Source organism: Neovison vison, chromosome X (genome assembly GCF_020171115.1).
Source record: "Neovison vison isolate M4711 chromosome X, ASM_NN_V1, whole genome shotgun sequence".
In the NCBI taxonomy this organism is placed as follows: Eukaryota; Metazoa; Chordata; class Mammalia; order Carnivora; family Mustelidae; genus Neogale; species Neogale vison.
The window spans coordinates 130,290,670-130,306,192 of NC_058105.1; the positions used below are offsets into that span (position 1 = coordinate 130,290,670).

The window sequence follows — 15,523 nt, forward strand, 5'->3', positions numbered from 1 at the left end:
CTAAGGGACTTGCCAACAACCTCTGGATGTTGGCAATATGGCAGCTGGAAGACCATTGTCTTCAGTCTTCCTTGCAGTTAAATGTAACCAACAAGTAAGTTCTGGTCCATGAAATAAGTGTAAGCAGAAATTGTTGAAGAAAACTTCTGAAATATTCCTTAAACGATGGATGGTTAGAGGGATGGATGGATGGATGGATGGATGGATGGATGGATGGATGGTTGGATGGATGGTTGGATGGATGGATGGATGGATGGATGGTTGGATGGATGGTTGGATGGTTGGATGGATGGATGGATGGATGGATGGCAAGTGGGTCTTTTAGCCCTCTCCCTGCTTCATCTTGTGCTTTCCTGGAATACCAGGTTGATGCCTGGAGCCCCAGCAGCCAGTCTGGAGAAGGAGGTAACCCAGAGGAAGGGAGCTACTCTTGTACGATGACTGACCATAGGAAGAGAGAAGTAACATTTTTATCTTTTTTTTTTTTTTTAAGAAAAAGTCATATTTGCTTCAGTCTTATTTAAACCCGTTTTCTTTCTGGTCTTTGTTACCAGAGGTTGAGCCCAGTTTATAATAGAAACCTGATATGAGTTCCTTATGGGCAATCAAAACAGCTAAGACGGGTCTGGCCATCACACATGGTGTCTGTTGAACAGATGTTGAGGAGAAATTTCCTGAGTCAGTAGAATGGCAGGCGGAACGATGAGTAGTTGGATGTGTCAGTGGATATGTGGGTGGATAGATGGATGGATGGATGGATGGATGGATGGTTGAATAGTTGGGTGAATGGATGGTTGGATAGATGGATGGATGGATGGATGGAGGGATGGTTGGATGGATAGTTGGATGGATAGATGGATAAGTAGATGGATGTGTGGATGGATGGATGGATGGTAGAATGTATAGATAGATAGATAGTTGTATGGGTTGATGGATGTATGGATGGATGGTTGGATGGGTAAGTAGATGGATGTGTGGATGGATGTGTGGATGGATGGACGGACGGATGGATGGATGGATGGATGGATGGATGGATGGTAGAATGCATAGATAGATAGATAGATAGATAGATAGATAGATAGATAAATAGATAGTTGTATGGGTGAATGGACGGATGGATGGATGGTTGGACGGACGGACAAAGAAACAAATGAACCTTTTACCAGATACCATTGTGCCATATTATAACTTACTTCCATGTTGGGAAACAACTATGAAGTAGAGGCATTGGACTGGCTAGCCCACTTGTGTTGATGAGGAAACTTCCTGGTCCCATGGAGCCATCCATGGCAGGCTGGGATGAGAACCAAGAATTTTTTGATCCTGAGTCCAGGCTATTTGTTCCTCCCTGCCTCTTGACTGCCTCCAAACCACCAGCATTTTCCTCAGAGCGTTCACAGCAGCCAAAGATAAAAAGCGTGTTGTAAGCTAGAGTTTTTACCTTAGAAACCTCACGGTCTGTGCCCATCCATGGTCCAGTTTATTTCGAAAACAGTGCTTTCGTTAATTTAGCAAAAGGTTCGTGTGTTCATGTGTTTATCCCCTCTTAAGTGCAGTGTAGGTCGGGGCCCCTGCAGAAATCAAAGGATGTAGTGAAGCTTCCTAACCCAGAAACAACTACTTTGTTGAAGGAGCTAAAGCTCGTGGTTACTCTGGCTTAGAATCAAGAACAAATCAATTTCCCAGAGTCCAGGAGTCCCCCTTCATCCTCGGGGGACAGGTTCCAAGGCTCCAAGTACACGCTTGGATCTGCAGCCAGTCCCAAACCCTATATGCACTGTATTTTTCCCTGAACTTGCATATCTTTCGTAAAATTATTTTATCAGCCGGGCACAGCCTGAGACAAACAATAACTAATCAGGGGCACCTGGGTGGCTCAGTCGGTTGAACATCCCACTCCTGATGTCCGCTCAGGTCTTGATGTCAGGGTCGTGCGTTTAAGCCCTGTGTTGGGCTCCAGACTATGCCTGCAGCCCTTAAAAACAAACAAAGGAAAAAAACCCAATAACTCATCATAAAACAGAATGATTAGGACAAGACACCGTAACAAAAGTTTTGAGAATGTGGCCTCTGTCTCCCTCAAATTGTCTTACTGTTCTGTACGTCCCCTTTTCCATTCTTGAGATGATAAAATGTCCACGTGATGAGATCAAGCGAGGTGGATGACATAGGCATTGTGACCTAGCGTTAGGCTACAGCTGACCTTCCGGTGATTGCTCAGAAGGATTATCTGTTCCTCAAACCACAGATAAGTTGAGACATTGAACTGCATTTGAAGCATGAATCCTCTTTGTCTCTAAGGGCTGCTAGTACCATGTCTGGGGCCTAGAATGGAGTCTTCCCCATGACAAACGTTGGCCATGATGGTCACAGTGATGGGCCAGAGGGAGTTGTCCTACAGTTTCCCAAAACACAGAACCTGGACCAAGAGCTGTTTGAATTTATTTTTGTTTATTTGTGGGCATCTGAGTCTCCTGATAGGCTGTGAGCAGGCTTGGTGGTGTTTCTACGTCAGCCCATGGCTGAAACCCCAACACAGACACACAGACACGGCACGTTACTCAATGGAATGCATCAAAGCAAAAGTGAGCTCAGCACCAAAGGCTATGCATTGAGATAATGAAACCCTAGTCATCTCCTTTATCCTACAAGGACACACACAGACTCATAGACACACGGAACACGTGTGTACATGTGCATATGAAAATGGTACACGGCAAAAGTTAGCATACATACTAATTCTAGGATGCATCATGGTTCCAATTTTGCTTCACATACTGTCCCCAAAATTAGTGCTTTAAAGCAGCACTATGCATTTTGTTAAAATGCATTTTAACTAAAAATGCATTTTGCTAAAAAAAAAAAAAAAAAATCTGCCACCTGGTGGGACTGGGCCAATTTTGCCCCGTTGTCCCAACTTCATTAAGAATTTCAAGATGGCGGCAACGGAGCATTAAGCCAAGCATGGAGCCCCCCTTCTGAGAGGAGGTCTGACTGCACAAGGTGCCACCCCATGAAATCATCCCCGGCTGAGACGTTTGGTGAGACAGAACACCTCCCAGTGGCTTGGGCTTCCTGACATTGGGACAGCTGGGTTCCCACAGTGACCTTCCAGAAGGAGAGAGGGAACACCAAGTCATCCCTTATGCAATGTCTCTTCATCAAAGCAGCCACAACTATGTGGCCAATTTCAAGTGATGGGGAATGCTAAGATCCTACAAGTGGACACGGGACAGAAATATCCACGGTATGTGCGTCACAGCGGCTCAGCATGTTCTGGGATGCGGGATCTTAACGCAAGACCATGTGGAAATTAGGTTCATATATGCAGAACACGGTTCTTTAGCGTAGGGTGTGCTGAGGATCTTGACCTAGGTACTGAGCATGGAAAGGTGAATTAATCATTTCACCCGTTAGCCCATTTGGTCTTTTGAGGGATACTAGAAAACCCATTTGGTCAAAAGACCAAATAGCCCATTTGGTCTTTTGAGGGACACTAGAAAACCCTCTACAGTCTACACAACATGATGTGTTGTATAGATGATGACCACACACTGCCAAGGGAAGGAAGAGAAATCCGAGACCATGCCCAAGGGTTTGGAAATGTTTCACCAAGGAAATTACATTGAAAGACTCTTATGGGGTTTCCAGAAAGAGAGAGGGTGGGGATGCATTCTAGAGCTTTTTCCTGCATGAGCCGTGCTGCAGATATCGGGGGAAAACATCCATGGCATGCAACGAGTAGGGGAAAGAGTAGGGAGGTCTGGCTGCGGAGGTAGCTGGAACCGGATGGCGATGGACTTTGGATGTTTACCAAGCAGTGTATCTTCATCCAGAGACAAAGGGAAGCCCCAGCAACATTGTAAGGTAGACGATTGTAGGCTGAGACTTGGTTCAGACAGGACAGTAACTGAAGGCGGAATGAAGGGACGGTTTCAGGGGTGGAGGCAGGGGAACAGGAGGAAATCTGGGAAACCCCCAAGTTTCTCAAAATCTCTATTTTGAGAGCCTTAACTTGCAGTGCAGAGAGAAGGGGATCTTTTCCAGAGAACTTGGGAAGGGAGGAATTTATTATTTTTTTGCTCAGATCATGGTTATTTATGAGCCAAGTAAAGAATGTATTTCCAACTTTGGGGAACGTTTATTCCTCTCCCCAGAAACCAAAATCCCCATGTCCTCCTGCTAGTTTTCCTGGCTCTTCCAGAGCTCACCAAAGCGATCTGCCTAGATCTGATGTATGTGCCGTCAGAGATGATGCCTGGAGAGAGCCGCCCATTGTTGGTTGGAAGACCTTTCTACACCCCAGGATGGCCATAAATCATTGACGTTTGGTCAAGAGTGGGTGTTTTCCGGTGATATGCCTTGTAGGCAGGAAGGTTTCGACCCGTATGCATGGGAAAAAACAACCCATCTCTCTTTCTCATGGACCTCGTCTTTGGTGTTCTTGACTCGGGAATACCAAGACCACACCGCACTCCCTACGGGCACAGCCTTTTTCCAGCTCAAGGAAAGGCTCAGAAGAGTAAGGCCAACAGGTTCCACCAGCTAAAGTTCATGCCACGGCACAAGCCTGATCTCTGCACACAGAGGTTGGGTGACGTTTAAACAGAGCACTGAGAAATGCAAAGCATAGTTCGTTTTCCAAATGGAGAGTATGGCCCAGGCTGGGGAGTTCTTCTGACACGCCGTGGGCGAGCCATATCTTCTCAGGCGTTGGGTGTTTGGGGTCTCCACCGAATGTGGTGAAGATTATTTGCAAAAGGGAGTGCAATTAATTTCCTCCCTGTTTCGGCATTTTTTGCAGGCTGTGCCATGGACAGGTGGAGTCCTTGCCCCCACCATGTCTAGCTGATGCTGTCGCTTGCTTTGGTCAGTAGAAGGCAACAGAAGGATCAGCCACATTTCTGAGTGTTTTGGCTCCCCGCCTTGGAAACCTGCCCGGTCACCATATGCTCAAGTCTGAGAGGATCCATGGAGACCAGGTGAGCTGTCCTGGCTAAGACCGAAATCAGCCGTGCCTCATCCACCAAGCAGCTGACCACTGACTCAAGATGGAGTCGAGCTCACCCCAGAAGGACTGCCCAGATGACCTCAGCCCCAAGTGCCCAGACACAGAATCATGAGTGAAACCAATGGTTAGTGTTTGAAGACACCAGATTTTGGAGTGTTTCGTCCCGCTGCAAAAGCTGAGCAGCTGCACACACAGGAGTTCCTCACGCGTCATATCTACCCCCAAGAGGACACACCTTCTTAAGTATCTACCAAGACCTCGACGTGCTTCCTATCACCTCCAGGGACTTAAGATAACATCTCCAAGGAGTCTGCGGTCCCTTTGGTTTTGGAGGAAGGGGAGGTAGACAAGGTAGCCTGTTCATGAATGGGTACCAGCTCTCCGGGGTTTCTTCTTGTAGTTAATTCTTGCTGGAAGTCAAGGTCAAGCGAGCTGGTCTGTGGTTGATCAGTTCCTCCCAGACTTGAGGAGTATTTTCCTAGGTGGTCTATGTTGGCCGTCTCCATGCAAAAGAAATCCAATGGGATTTCGTACCATTTACTTGAATATAAGACGCATACTCCCCTTTTCCTGTTGTATTGTCCATTCCAAGTGGGGTGATGGCCAACTACACACCTGGACTGCTTTTTTGATCTTCTGAGGAAATGAATATCCTTATTATAAAATCAAGGAAACAGACCCAATGTGGTTGACTTATAGGTTGGCATTGGAAGAGCTCATTTCTGAAGGCCCACCTTCTCCTGGAGAGTCAGGATGCCTGGACATTCTGCTTCTGTGTTCTTTAGGTCAACAACTCAATAAATGGCAATTCCATCCATGCGTTCTGCTAGGGGTGTGTGTGTGTGTGTCTGTGTTTACACACCCATTACTTGATCCGATCTCATCATGAATTCCGGTAAAGGGTAAACCCTGCTTTCAAAGAAACCGGGAGGGTCCCTACACCCCACACTACCCTAAAACTGCCTCTTTTCTACAACCAGTGACACCACACTGACCTCAAAGCTACACAGGCAGTCATTTTTGGTGACAGACACACCATTTCACGATCCCAAAGGGAATTTAGATTCGGAAGTATGCCGCAAAGTATAACACATACCACTTTTCCAAACTGTTTTCAGTGAGATTAAAACACACACACACACACACACACACACAACACACACCACAGCATTTTCCATTTTGAAATAATTATGACTTAGAAAATTGCAAGGACTCAAGACTAGCCCCAACAGTCCTGTGCGAGCCAGCTCCCCCTCAAGGCGACCCTCTCCCCGGTAGCTACACTATAAAATCAGAACTGGGGCATCCCGGCTGGTGCAGTCTGCTCCAGAAACAACAGTCCCACCCACTTCCACACTCAACAATTCAACCCACTGTGACACGTTTGCATCTCCATTAGCTCCTGCAGACGGGAAGCATTGGCCGATTCAACATCTATTTCCTACCAGCCAGCCAAGAAAGGTATTTATGGACCGGCAGCTCTCTACAAAGTTCTTGCAGGATATGGTCATGGTCCCCAAATCCCCAGGCGCCGGATGAATGAGCCCTTTTAGATCGATGCTGAAGAACCTTCTTGCTTCATACCACACGGGGTGGGAATCCCTGTGTTGTCTTTCCAAGGATTCTTGAGGGAGGAGAAGGGTTTCCACGGCTTTGAATTATTTCCGGCTGCCGGATCCGGTTTTGTTTGTAGGGTCAGGAAATGAAGGTGGGTGTGAAAACGTTGAAGGCATCAAACCGGACCCATCAGAAGCAGCTGTGGACACCACTAGGTGTTGAAGGATGCAGGTCCCCAGGACCTGGGCACACCAGGTAGCAGAAAAGGCGTGGTCTATCAGTCACCGTGGCAGGGACAAGATAAAGGGCCCACAGCCCCAGGTGTTTGCAGGGTAGAAGAAGCCATGTAAGGATGAGGAAGCCAGGGATGGGCACCCCCTGGGCTGTTTTCTGGAGCTGTAGATCCCTGAGCTAGTGGCTGCAAAGGACTGGGTTCTGAGTCAGGAATTGTAGCTCATCGTGGGGGAATGCAGCAGCCTGGGGCCCCAGGGAGGAGAGCAGGGTTGCAGATGAACTTTCTCAGGCAGCTGTGACAAATGGTCACGAACAGGGCACTTACAGTGACAAGGAATTTATGCTCCTCCAACTCTGGAGACCAGAAGTCTGAGATCCAGGCAGGGCAGAACCCCTGAGATCCAGGTGGGGCAGAGTTGCTGAGATCCAGGCGGGGCTGATGAGGTCCAGGCAGGGCAGGGCCACTGAGATGCAGGTGGGACAGGGCTGTGCTCCCTCCGGAGGCTGAAGGAGAGGGTCCTTCCAGGCTCTTCCAACTTTTGGAGCTCCAGGCCTCCCAGGACTGGTGGCCACACGCCTCCCATCTCTGCCTCCATCTTCCCGTGGCTTCTCCTCTGTGGCTGTGTCTCCTCTTCTGGTCTCTTACAAGGACCCCTGTCATTGGATTTAGGGCCACCCTCATCCAGCATGAGCTTATCCTACGATCCTTCCCTTAATCACATCTACGAACACCCTATTTCCAAACAAGGTCCCCGTCTGAGCCTTCAAGGTCACAGGATCTTACAGAAACCCCATTCCTTCCCGGGGCTTATGCCTCAGTCTTATTACTGAAAAGAGCTAAGAAAACTCAGCTCTTAAAAACAGATGATTATTGGGGCACCTGGGTGGCTCCGTGGGTTAAAGCCTCTGCCTTCAGCTCAGGTCATGATCTCACGGTCCTGGGATCGAGCCCCGCATCGGGCTCTCTGCTCAGCGGTGGAGCCTGCTTCCTCCTCTCTCTCTGCCTGCCTCTCCACCTACTTGTGATCTCTGTCTGTCAAATAAATAAATAAAATTTAAAAAAACAAAAAAAAAAAACAAGAAACAAAAAAAACCCAGATGTGGACGAGCGTTCGAAATGTCCCATCATTGTGTCTGAAACGTTTTGTCTCTTCTTGGCAGGAAGACCGTGCAGTAGGAAGGCGTTTTGCTGGGGCGCCTGGGGGGCTCAGTGGGTTGAGCATCTGCCTTCAGCTCAGGTCATAGGCCCAGGATCCTGGGATCCAGCCCAATGAGACAGTTCTAACTTGAACTCTGAAAGGCACTTTGGGAAAACAATACTTGGGACTTTCTGACTTTTTAAGACAAATGGGAGCAGAAAGAAGGATGGCCAACTGGACGTCAACGGAAGGGCTGAATCTCCTTCAGACTCCCCTAAGCCTTCCCCTAGGGTCTCCTGCATCCTCGCATGGCCCTCAGCACGGGGGTGGGGATCCCGTCATCAACAGATCATGCACTGATTAAACCACATGGCCTGCCTTGGTGTGGGTGGGCCTCACCTAATCCGTCGAGGGCGAGGATAGACCCTAACACTGTGGAGGAACAAGGACTTGCTATCTCTCTGTGCTGCAGGACCGGGCTTGGGGATCCCATCATCACTGGATCCTGAGCTGATTAAATAAACCACACGGCCCACCTAGGCATGGGTGGGCTTCACCTAATCAGTCGAGGGCCAGGTTGGACTCAAACACTGTGGAGGAACAGGGATTTGCCATCTCTCTATGGTGCAAGACCAGGCTTGGGGATCCCGCCATAACTGGCTCGTGTGCTGATTAAACCACATGGCCCACCTTGGCGTGGGTGGGCCTCACTTAATCAGGCGAGGGCCAGACTAGACCAAGACCCTGTGGAGGAACACGGATTTGCCATCTCTCTGTGCTGCAAGACCAGGCATGGAGATTCGATTCCGTCATAGCTAGTTCCTGTGCTGATTAAACCACAAGTCCCACCTGGCGTGGGTGGGCCTCACCTAATCTGCCGAGGGCCAGGATGGCCAAAACATGGTGGAGGAACAGGGATTTGCCATTTCACTATACTGCAGCACCGGGCTTGGGGATCCCACCATCGCTGGATCCTTCTCTGATTAAACCACATGGCCCACCATGGTGTGGGTGGGCCTCATCTAATCCGTCAAAGGCCAGGATAGACTCAAACACGGTGGAAAAACAAGGATTGCCGTCTCTCTGTGCAGCAGGACTGGCTTGGGGATCCTGTTATTGCTGGATCCTAGGCTGATTAAACCGCGTGGCCCACTTTGGCATAGGTGGGCCTTGACCTAATCTGTCGAGGGCCAGACTAGACACAAACATGGTGGAGGAACAGGGATTTGCCATCTCTCTGTGTTGAAGCACAGGGCTTGGGGAACCCGTCATCACTGGATCCTGTGCTGATTAAACCACATAGCCTACCTTGTCGTGGGGGGGCCTCACCTAATCTGTTGAGGACCAGGATAGACCCTAACACTGTGGAGGAGCAGGGATTTGCTATCTCTCTATGCTGCAGTACTGGGCTTGGGGAAACCGTTATCCTGGATCCTGCGCTGATTAAACCACCTGACCCACCTAGATGTGGGTGGGCCTCTCCTAATCCGGTGAGGGACGGGATAGACCCTAACAGGGTGGAGGAACAGGGATTTGCCATCTCTGTGTGCTGCAGCACTGGGCTTGGGGATCCCATCATCGCCGAATCATGAGCTGGTTAAACCACAGGACCCACCATGGCGTGGGTGGGCCTCACCTAATCGGTGAAGGGCCAGGATAGACCCAAACACTGTGGAGGAACAGGGATTTACCATCTCTCTGTGCTACAGGACCAGGCTTGGGGATCCCGTCATAACTGGATCCTGTGCTGACTAAACCACATGGCCCACCTTGGCATGGTTGGCCTCACTTAATCTGGTGAGCACTGGGCTTGGGGAATCTGTCATCACTGGATCCTGTGTTGTTTAAACCGCATGGCCCATCCTGGCGTAGGCAGGCCTCACCTATTCCGTTGAGGCGCAGGATAGATCATAACACGGTGGAGGAACAGGGGTTTTCCCTCTCTCTGTGCTGCAGCACTGGGATTGAGGATCCCATCATCGCTGGATCATGAGCTGATCAAGCCACATGGCCCGCGTTGGCATGGGTGGGCCTCACCTAATCCGGAGAGGGCCAGGATAGACGCAAACATGGTGGAAGAACAGGGGTTTGCCCTCTCTCTGTGCTCAGCACCAGGCTTGGGAATCCCATTATCCTGGATCCTGTGCTGTAAAACCACATAGCCTACCAGACGTGGGTGGGCCTCTCCTAATCTGTCGAGGGCCAGGATAGACCCTAACATTGTGAAGGAACAGGGATTTGCCATCTCTCTGTGCTGCAGTACTGGGCTTGGGGATCCCATCATAACTGGATCCTGCGCTGATTAAACCACATGGCCCACCTAGGTGTGGGTGGGCCTCCCCTAATCTGGCGAGGACCAGGATTGACACAAACACGGTGGGGGAACGGGGATTTGCCATCTCTCTGTACTGCAGCACCAGGCTTGGGGATCCCATCATCGCTGGATCCTGAGCTGATTAAACCACATGACCCTCCATGGCATGGGTGGGCCTCACCTAATCCGCAGATGGCTAGGATAGACCCAAACACGTGGAGGAACAAGTATTTGCTGTCTCTCTGTGCAGCAGTACAGGCTTGGGGATCCCGTCATCACTGGGTCATGAGCTGATTAAACCACATGGCCCACCTTGGTGGGGGTGGGCCTCACCTAATCCGGCGAGGGACAGGATAGACCAAAACACAGTGCAGGAACAGGGTTCTGTTGTCTCTCTGTGCTGCAGGACCAGGCTTGGGGATCCCGTCATAGCTGGTCCTGCACTGCTTAAACCACATGGCGCACATTGGCGTGTGTGGGCCTCACCTAATCCGTCGAGGGCCAGGATAGACCCATACATGGTGGAGCAACAGGGGTTTGCCGTCTCTCTGTGCTCAGCACCGGGCTTGGGAATCCCATTATCCTGGATCCTGCCTCATTAAACCACATGGCCCACTTTGGCGTGGGTGGGCCTCACTTGATCTGGCGAGGGTCAGGATAGACCCTAACATCGCTGGATCCTGCGCTGATTAAACCACATGGCCCACCATGGTGTGGGTGGGCCTCACCTAATCCGCAGAAGGCCAGGATAGACCCAAACACGGTGGAGGAAGAGGGATTTGCCGTTTCTCTGTGCAGCAGGATGGGCTTGGGGATCCCGTCATCACCAGATCATGAGGTGATTAAACCACATGGCCCACCTCGGTGGGGGTGGGCCTCACCTAATCTGGCGAGGGACATGATAGACCAAAACACAGTGGAGGAGCAGGGTTTTGCCGTCTCTCTATGCTGCAGGACCAGGCTTGGGGATCCCGTCATAGCTGGTCCTGCACTGCTTAAACCACACGGCCCACATTGGCGTGGGTGGGCCTCACCTAATCTGTCGAGGGCCAGGACAGACCCTAACACTGTGGAGGAACAGGGGTTTGCCGTCTGTCTGTGTTGTAGCACTGGCCTTGGGGATCCCGTCATCGCTGGATTCTGCACTGATTAAACTGCATGGCCCACCTTGGCGTGGGTGGGCCTCACCTAATCAGTCGAGGGCAAGGATCGACCTTAACACGGTGGGAGAACAGGGATTTGCCATCTCTCTGTGCTCAGTTCTGGGCCTGTGGATCCCGTCATCACCGGATCATGAGCTGATTAAACCACATGGCCCACCTTGGCGTGGGTGGGCCTCATTTAATCCGGCAAGCACCAGGATAGACCCTAAGACGGTGGGGGAAAAGGGTTTGCCATTTCATTGTACTGCAGCACCTGGCTAGGGGATTCCATCATCGCTGGATCCTGTGCTGATTAAACAACATGGCCCACCTTGGCATCGGTGGGCCTCACCTAATCCGGCGAGGTCCAGGATAGACTCAAACTCGGTGGAGGCACAGGGATTTGCCATTTCACTCTACTGTAGCACGGGGCTTGGGGATCCCATCATTGCTGGATCATGGGCTTATTAAACCGCATGGACCACCTTGGCGTGGGTGGGCCTCACCTAATCCGTCGAGGACCAGGATAGTCCCAAACACAGTGGAGGAACAGGGATTTGCTAACTCTCTGTACTGGAGCACCAGGTGTGGGGATCCTGTTATCCTGAGTCCTGTGCTGATTGAACCACAGGGCCCACCATGGTGCGGATGGGCCTCACCTAATCCGGCAAGGGCCAGGATAGACCCAAACATAGTGGAGGAACAAGGATTTGCCATTTCACTGTACTGCAGCACCAGGCTTGGGAATCCCACCATCGCTGGATCCTGTGCTGATTAAACCACATGGCCCAACATGGTGTGGGTGGGCCTCACCTAATCCACAGAAGGCCAGGATAGACCCATACAAGGTGGAGCAACAGGGATTTGTCGTCTCTCTGTGTTGCAGCACTGGCCTTGGGGACCCTGTCATGGCTGGATCCTGTGCTGATTAAACCACATGGCCCACCTTTGTGTTGGTGAGCCTCACCTAATCTGTCGAGGGCCAGGATAGATTTTAACACGGTGGAGGAACAGGGATTTGCCCTCTCTCTGTGCTCAGCACTGGGCTTGTGGATCCCGTCATCACTGGATCATGAGCTGATTAAACCACATGGCCCACCTTGGCGTGGGTGGGCCCCACCTAATCCGTCGAGGGCCAGGATAGACCGTAACATGGTAGGTGAACAGGGATTTGCCATCTTTCTGTGCTATGGCACCAGGCGTGGGGATCCCATTATCCTAGATCCTGCGCGGATTAAACCACCTGGCCCACCTAGGTGTGGGTGGGCCTCACCTTATCTGTCAAGGACCAGGATAGACCCAAACACTGTGGAGGAACAGGGATTTGCCATCTCTGTGTGCTGCAGCACTGGACTTGGGGTTCCCGTCATCGCTGGATCTTGCAACGATTAAACCACATGGCCCACCTTCGCGTGGGTGGGCCTCACCTAATCTGGCGAGGACCAGGATAGACCCAAACACGGTGGAGGAACAGGGATTTGCCATTTCACTGTACTGCAGGACCAGGCTTGAGGATCCCGTCATAGCTGGTCCTGCACTTACTAAACCACATGGTCCACCATGGTGTGGATGGTCCTCACAAATCCGCAGAAAGGCAGGATAGACCCAAACACGGTGGAGGAACAAGGATTTGCCGTCTCTGTGTGCTGCAGCACTGGGCTTGAGGATCCTGTCATGGCTGGATTCTGTGCTGATTAAACCGCATGGCCCACCTCGGCGTAGGTGGGCCTCATCTAATCCGTCGAGGGTCAGGGTAGGCCTTAACCCGGTGGGGGGACAGGGATTTGCCATCTCTCTGTACTCGGCACTGGGCTTGTGGATCCCATCATCACCGGATCATGAGCTGATTAAACCACATGGCCCACCTTGGCGTGGGTGGGCCTCACCTAATCCGTCGAGGGCCAGGATAGACCCAAACACTGAGGACGAACAAGGATTTGCTGTCTCTGTGTGCTGCAGTAGCAGCCTTGGGGAATCCCATCGTCACTGGATCCTGCGCTCATTAAACTACATGGCCCACCTTGGCATGGGTGGGCCTCACCTAATCCGTCGAGGGCCAGGGTAGACCTTAACATGGTGGGGCAACAGGGATTTGCCATCTCTCTGTGTTCAGCACTGGGCTTGTGGATCCCGTCATCACCGGATCATGAACTGATCAAACCACATGGCCTACCTTGCTGTGGGTGGGCCCCACCTAATCCGTCGAGGGGGGCGGATAGACCCAAACACGGTGGAGGAACAGGGTTTTGTCATCTCTCTGTGTTGCAGCACCGGGCCTGGGGATTCTGTCATCACTGGATCCTGTACTGATTAAACCACATGGCCCACCTTGGCGTGGGTGGGTCTCACCTAATCCGGTGAGGGCCAAGATAGACCCAAGCACGGTGGAGGAACAGGGATTTGCCATTTCATTGTACTGCAGCACCGGGTTTGGGGATCCCGTGATCGCTGGATGCTGCACTGATCAAACCACATGGCCCACTTTGGCCTGGGTGGGCCTCACCTAATCTGGTGAGGGCCAGGATAGACCCAAACAATGTGGAGGAACAGGGATTTGCCGTCTCTCTCTGCTGCAGGGGACACGTGTATCTTGCCCCACTCTCGCACCCGGAACCCCATGTTCAGGACTTTGGACTCACCACGAAGAATACCACCGGCTTTCCTGATTTTCCAGCTTTCCAGGTGTGGCCGTGGCGCTGGTCCGTCTCCATCATCACAGGAGCCGACTCGTATAATCCAGGACCTCCTGGATGCAGTTAAACGTTGTTCTGATGCTGTCTTCTGTGCAGAGCCCTGACCGAGGGGTACAGTTCGTGGGCAGCAGGTGCGTCTAAGTCCACGTGCATGGAGCAGAGACTGCAGTGTGGACATACCCAGCCAGAGAGCGTCCGGCCCACGGATCCCCCTGCCCCACGGATCCCTCAACATCACACCTCTGCTCACCAGCTGTTGGACAGAACAAATGTCCATAGTCTGGAGACGCCCCCTTCCCACCCCAAGCCCCAACATGGGATCCCGGGAAAGGGACGCCAATTGCAAGTGGAGAAGGACCTCCCTTGGGTGCCCACATACGTTTCTTCCCATCACGGATCCTTTTGTGCAGGGCGGTGGGGGCGGCAGGGGAGGGCCAGCAGCACCGTCCAGGAACGCGCCCCCCACCCTCCTCGGTCGCAAGCAACAACAGAATTTGGACCGAGTTTGCAAAACAAACCCTCGTTATCCCCTCAAAGGATATTTCGCGGCTGTCGGAGGCACCAAGGGCTGGTGAGGTGCCCTCAGCTCACGGGCGGGACCCCAGACCCGCAGCGGATCCACACAATATGGCCCAGGGATGGGAAGCCATGGCCATGCAAATGGAAGTTTGGGGTCTGCAAGGTATGGTGTGCGAGGACCTCGGTCACACCTGTTCCTGTGCCGGCCCTGGTTGGCTTTATTAAGTCCGTGCAGCGTTGTCTACACAGCCTAGTCCTTCCTGTTGCAAGCTGAACCGCTCCCTATACACACGACCCTATTCCACCCTCCTGCCCGCTGACCTGCAGGCAAAGGGCCTGGCGTGTACGGACTCCTTGCAAGGAAGAGAAGCAGAGGCCCCTGCTTCCGTGTCAAACCAGGACACCAACTTGTACCCACGTCAGTAAGTGCATACAGTGGGCGCTTCCTCCCTCCTGCCTTGCACCGGAGTTCCCAGAACCCTCCACGGCCCTAAACAGCGACAGTCAGAAGGGTCCTTTGCTGTGTGAATGAGCTGACTTTGGGGAAACCTGGTCGGGATGGGAGCAGGTTGCCCTGTGCAAGTGTCAGCCGCGTTCCCTGACCGGTAGACGGCTGGATCCATCTCCCATGGCCAGTGATTTCATCCGTCATCATTCTGCCGTGAAGCGTCCCCCAAAAGAAACCAAGAGGACAGGGGGTTCGGGGAGCAGCCAGTTGGTGGGCAGGAGGGGGTTTGGGGAGAGAGGTACGCCGTTCCCCACACCGGGTCCTGTGCATCTCATCATCCCAAGTTCCTGAGTTACGTCCTGTTCTCATCCACCGTGATCTGGGCTGCTCTGGCAGATGACTGGGACCCGAGGAAGACAAGGAGGCCGTGGCCCGTGGGCCGTCCTCTGTCTATACAGCTGGTGGT

The 15,523-nt window shown here is 51.9% G+C and overlaps 1 protein-coding gene across 1 annotated transcript in view; it reads right to left on the minus strand.

Moving 5' to 3' along the window:
* Nucleotides 1-14,108, minus strand: part of CD99 (CD99 molecule (Xg blood group)) — a 53,521-nt gene extending 39,413 nt beyond the window's left edge. Inside the window, exon 1 of the mRNA XM_044234767.1 lies at nucleotides 14,037-14,108. Within this exon, the coding sequence (XP_044090702.1) occupies nucleotides 14,037-14,108 (72 nt within the window). The remainder of the gene's footprint in view (nucleotides 1-14,036) is intronic.
* Between the last annotated feature and the right edge of the window lie 1,415 nt (nucleotides 14,109-15,523).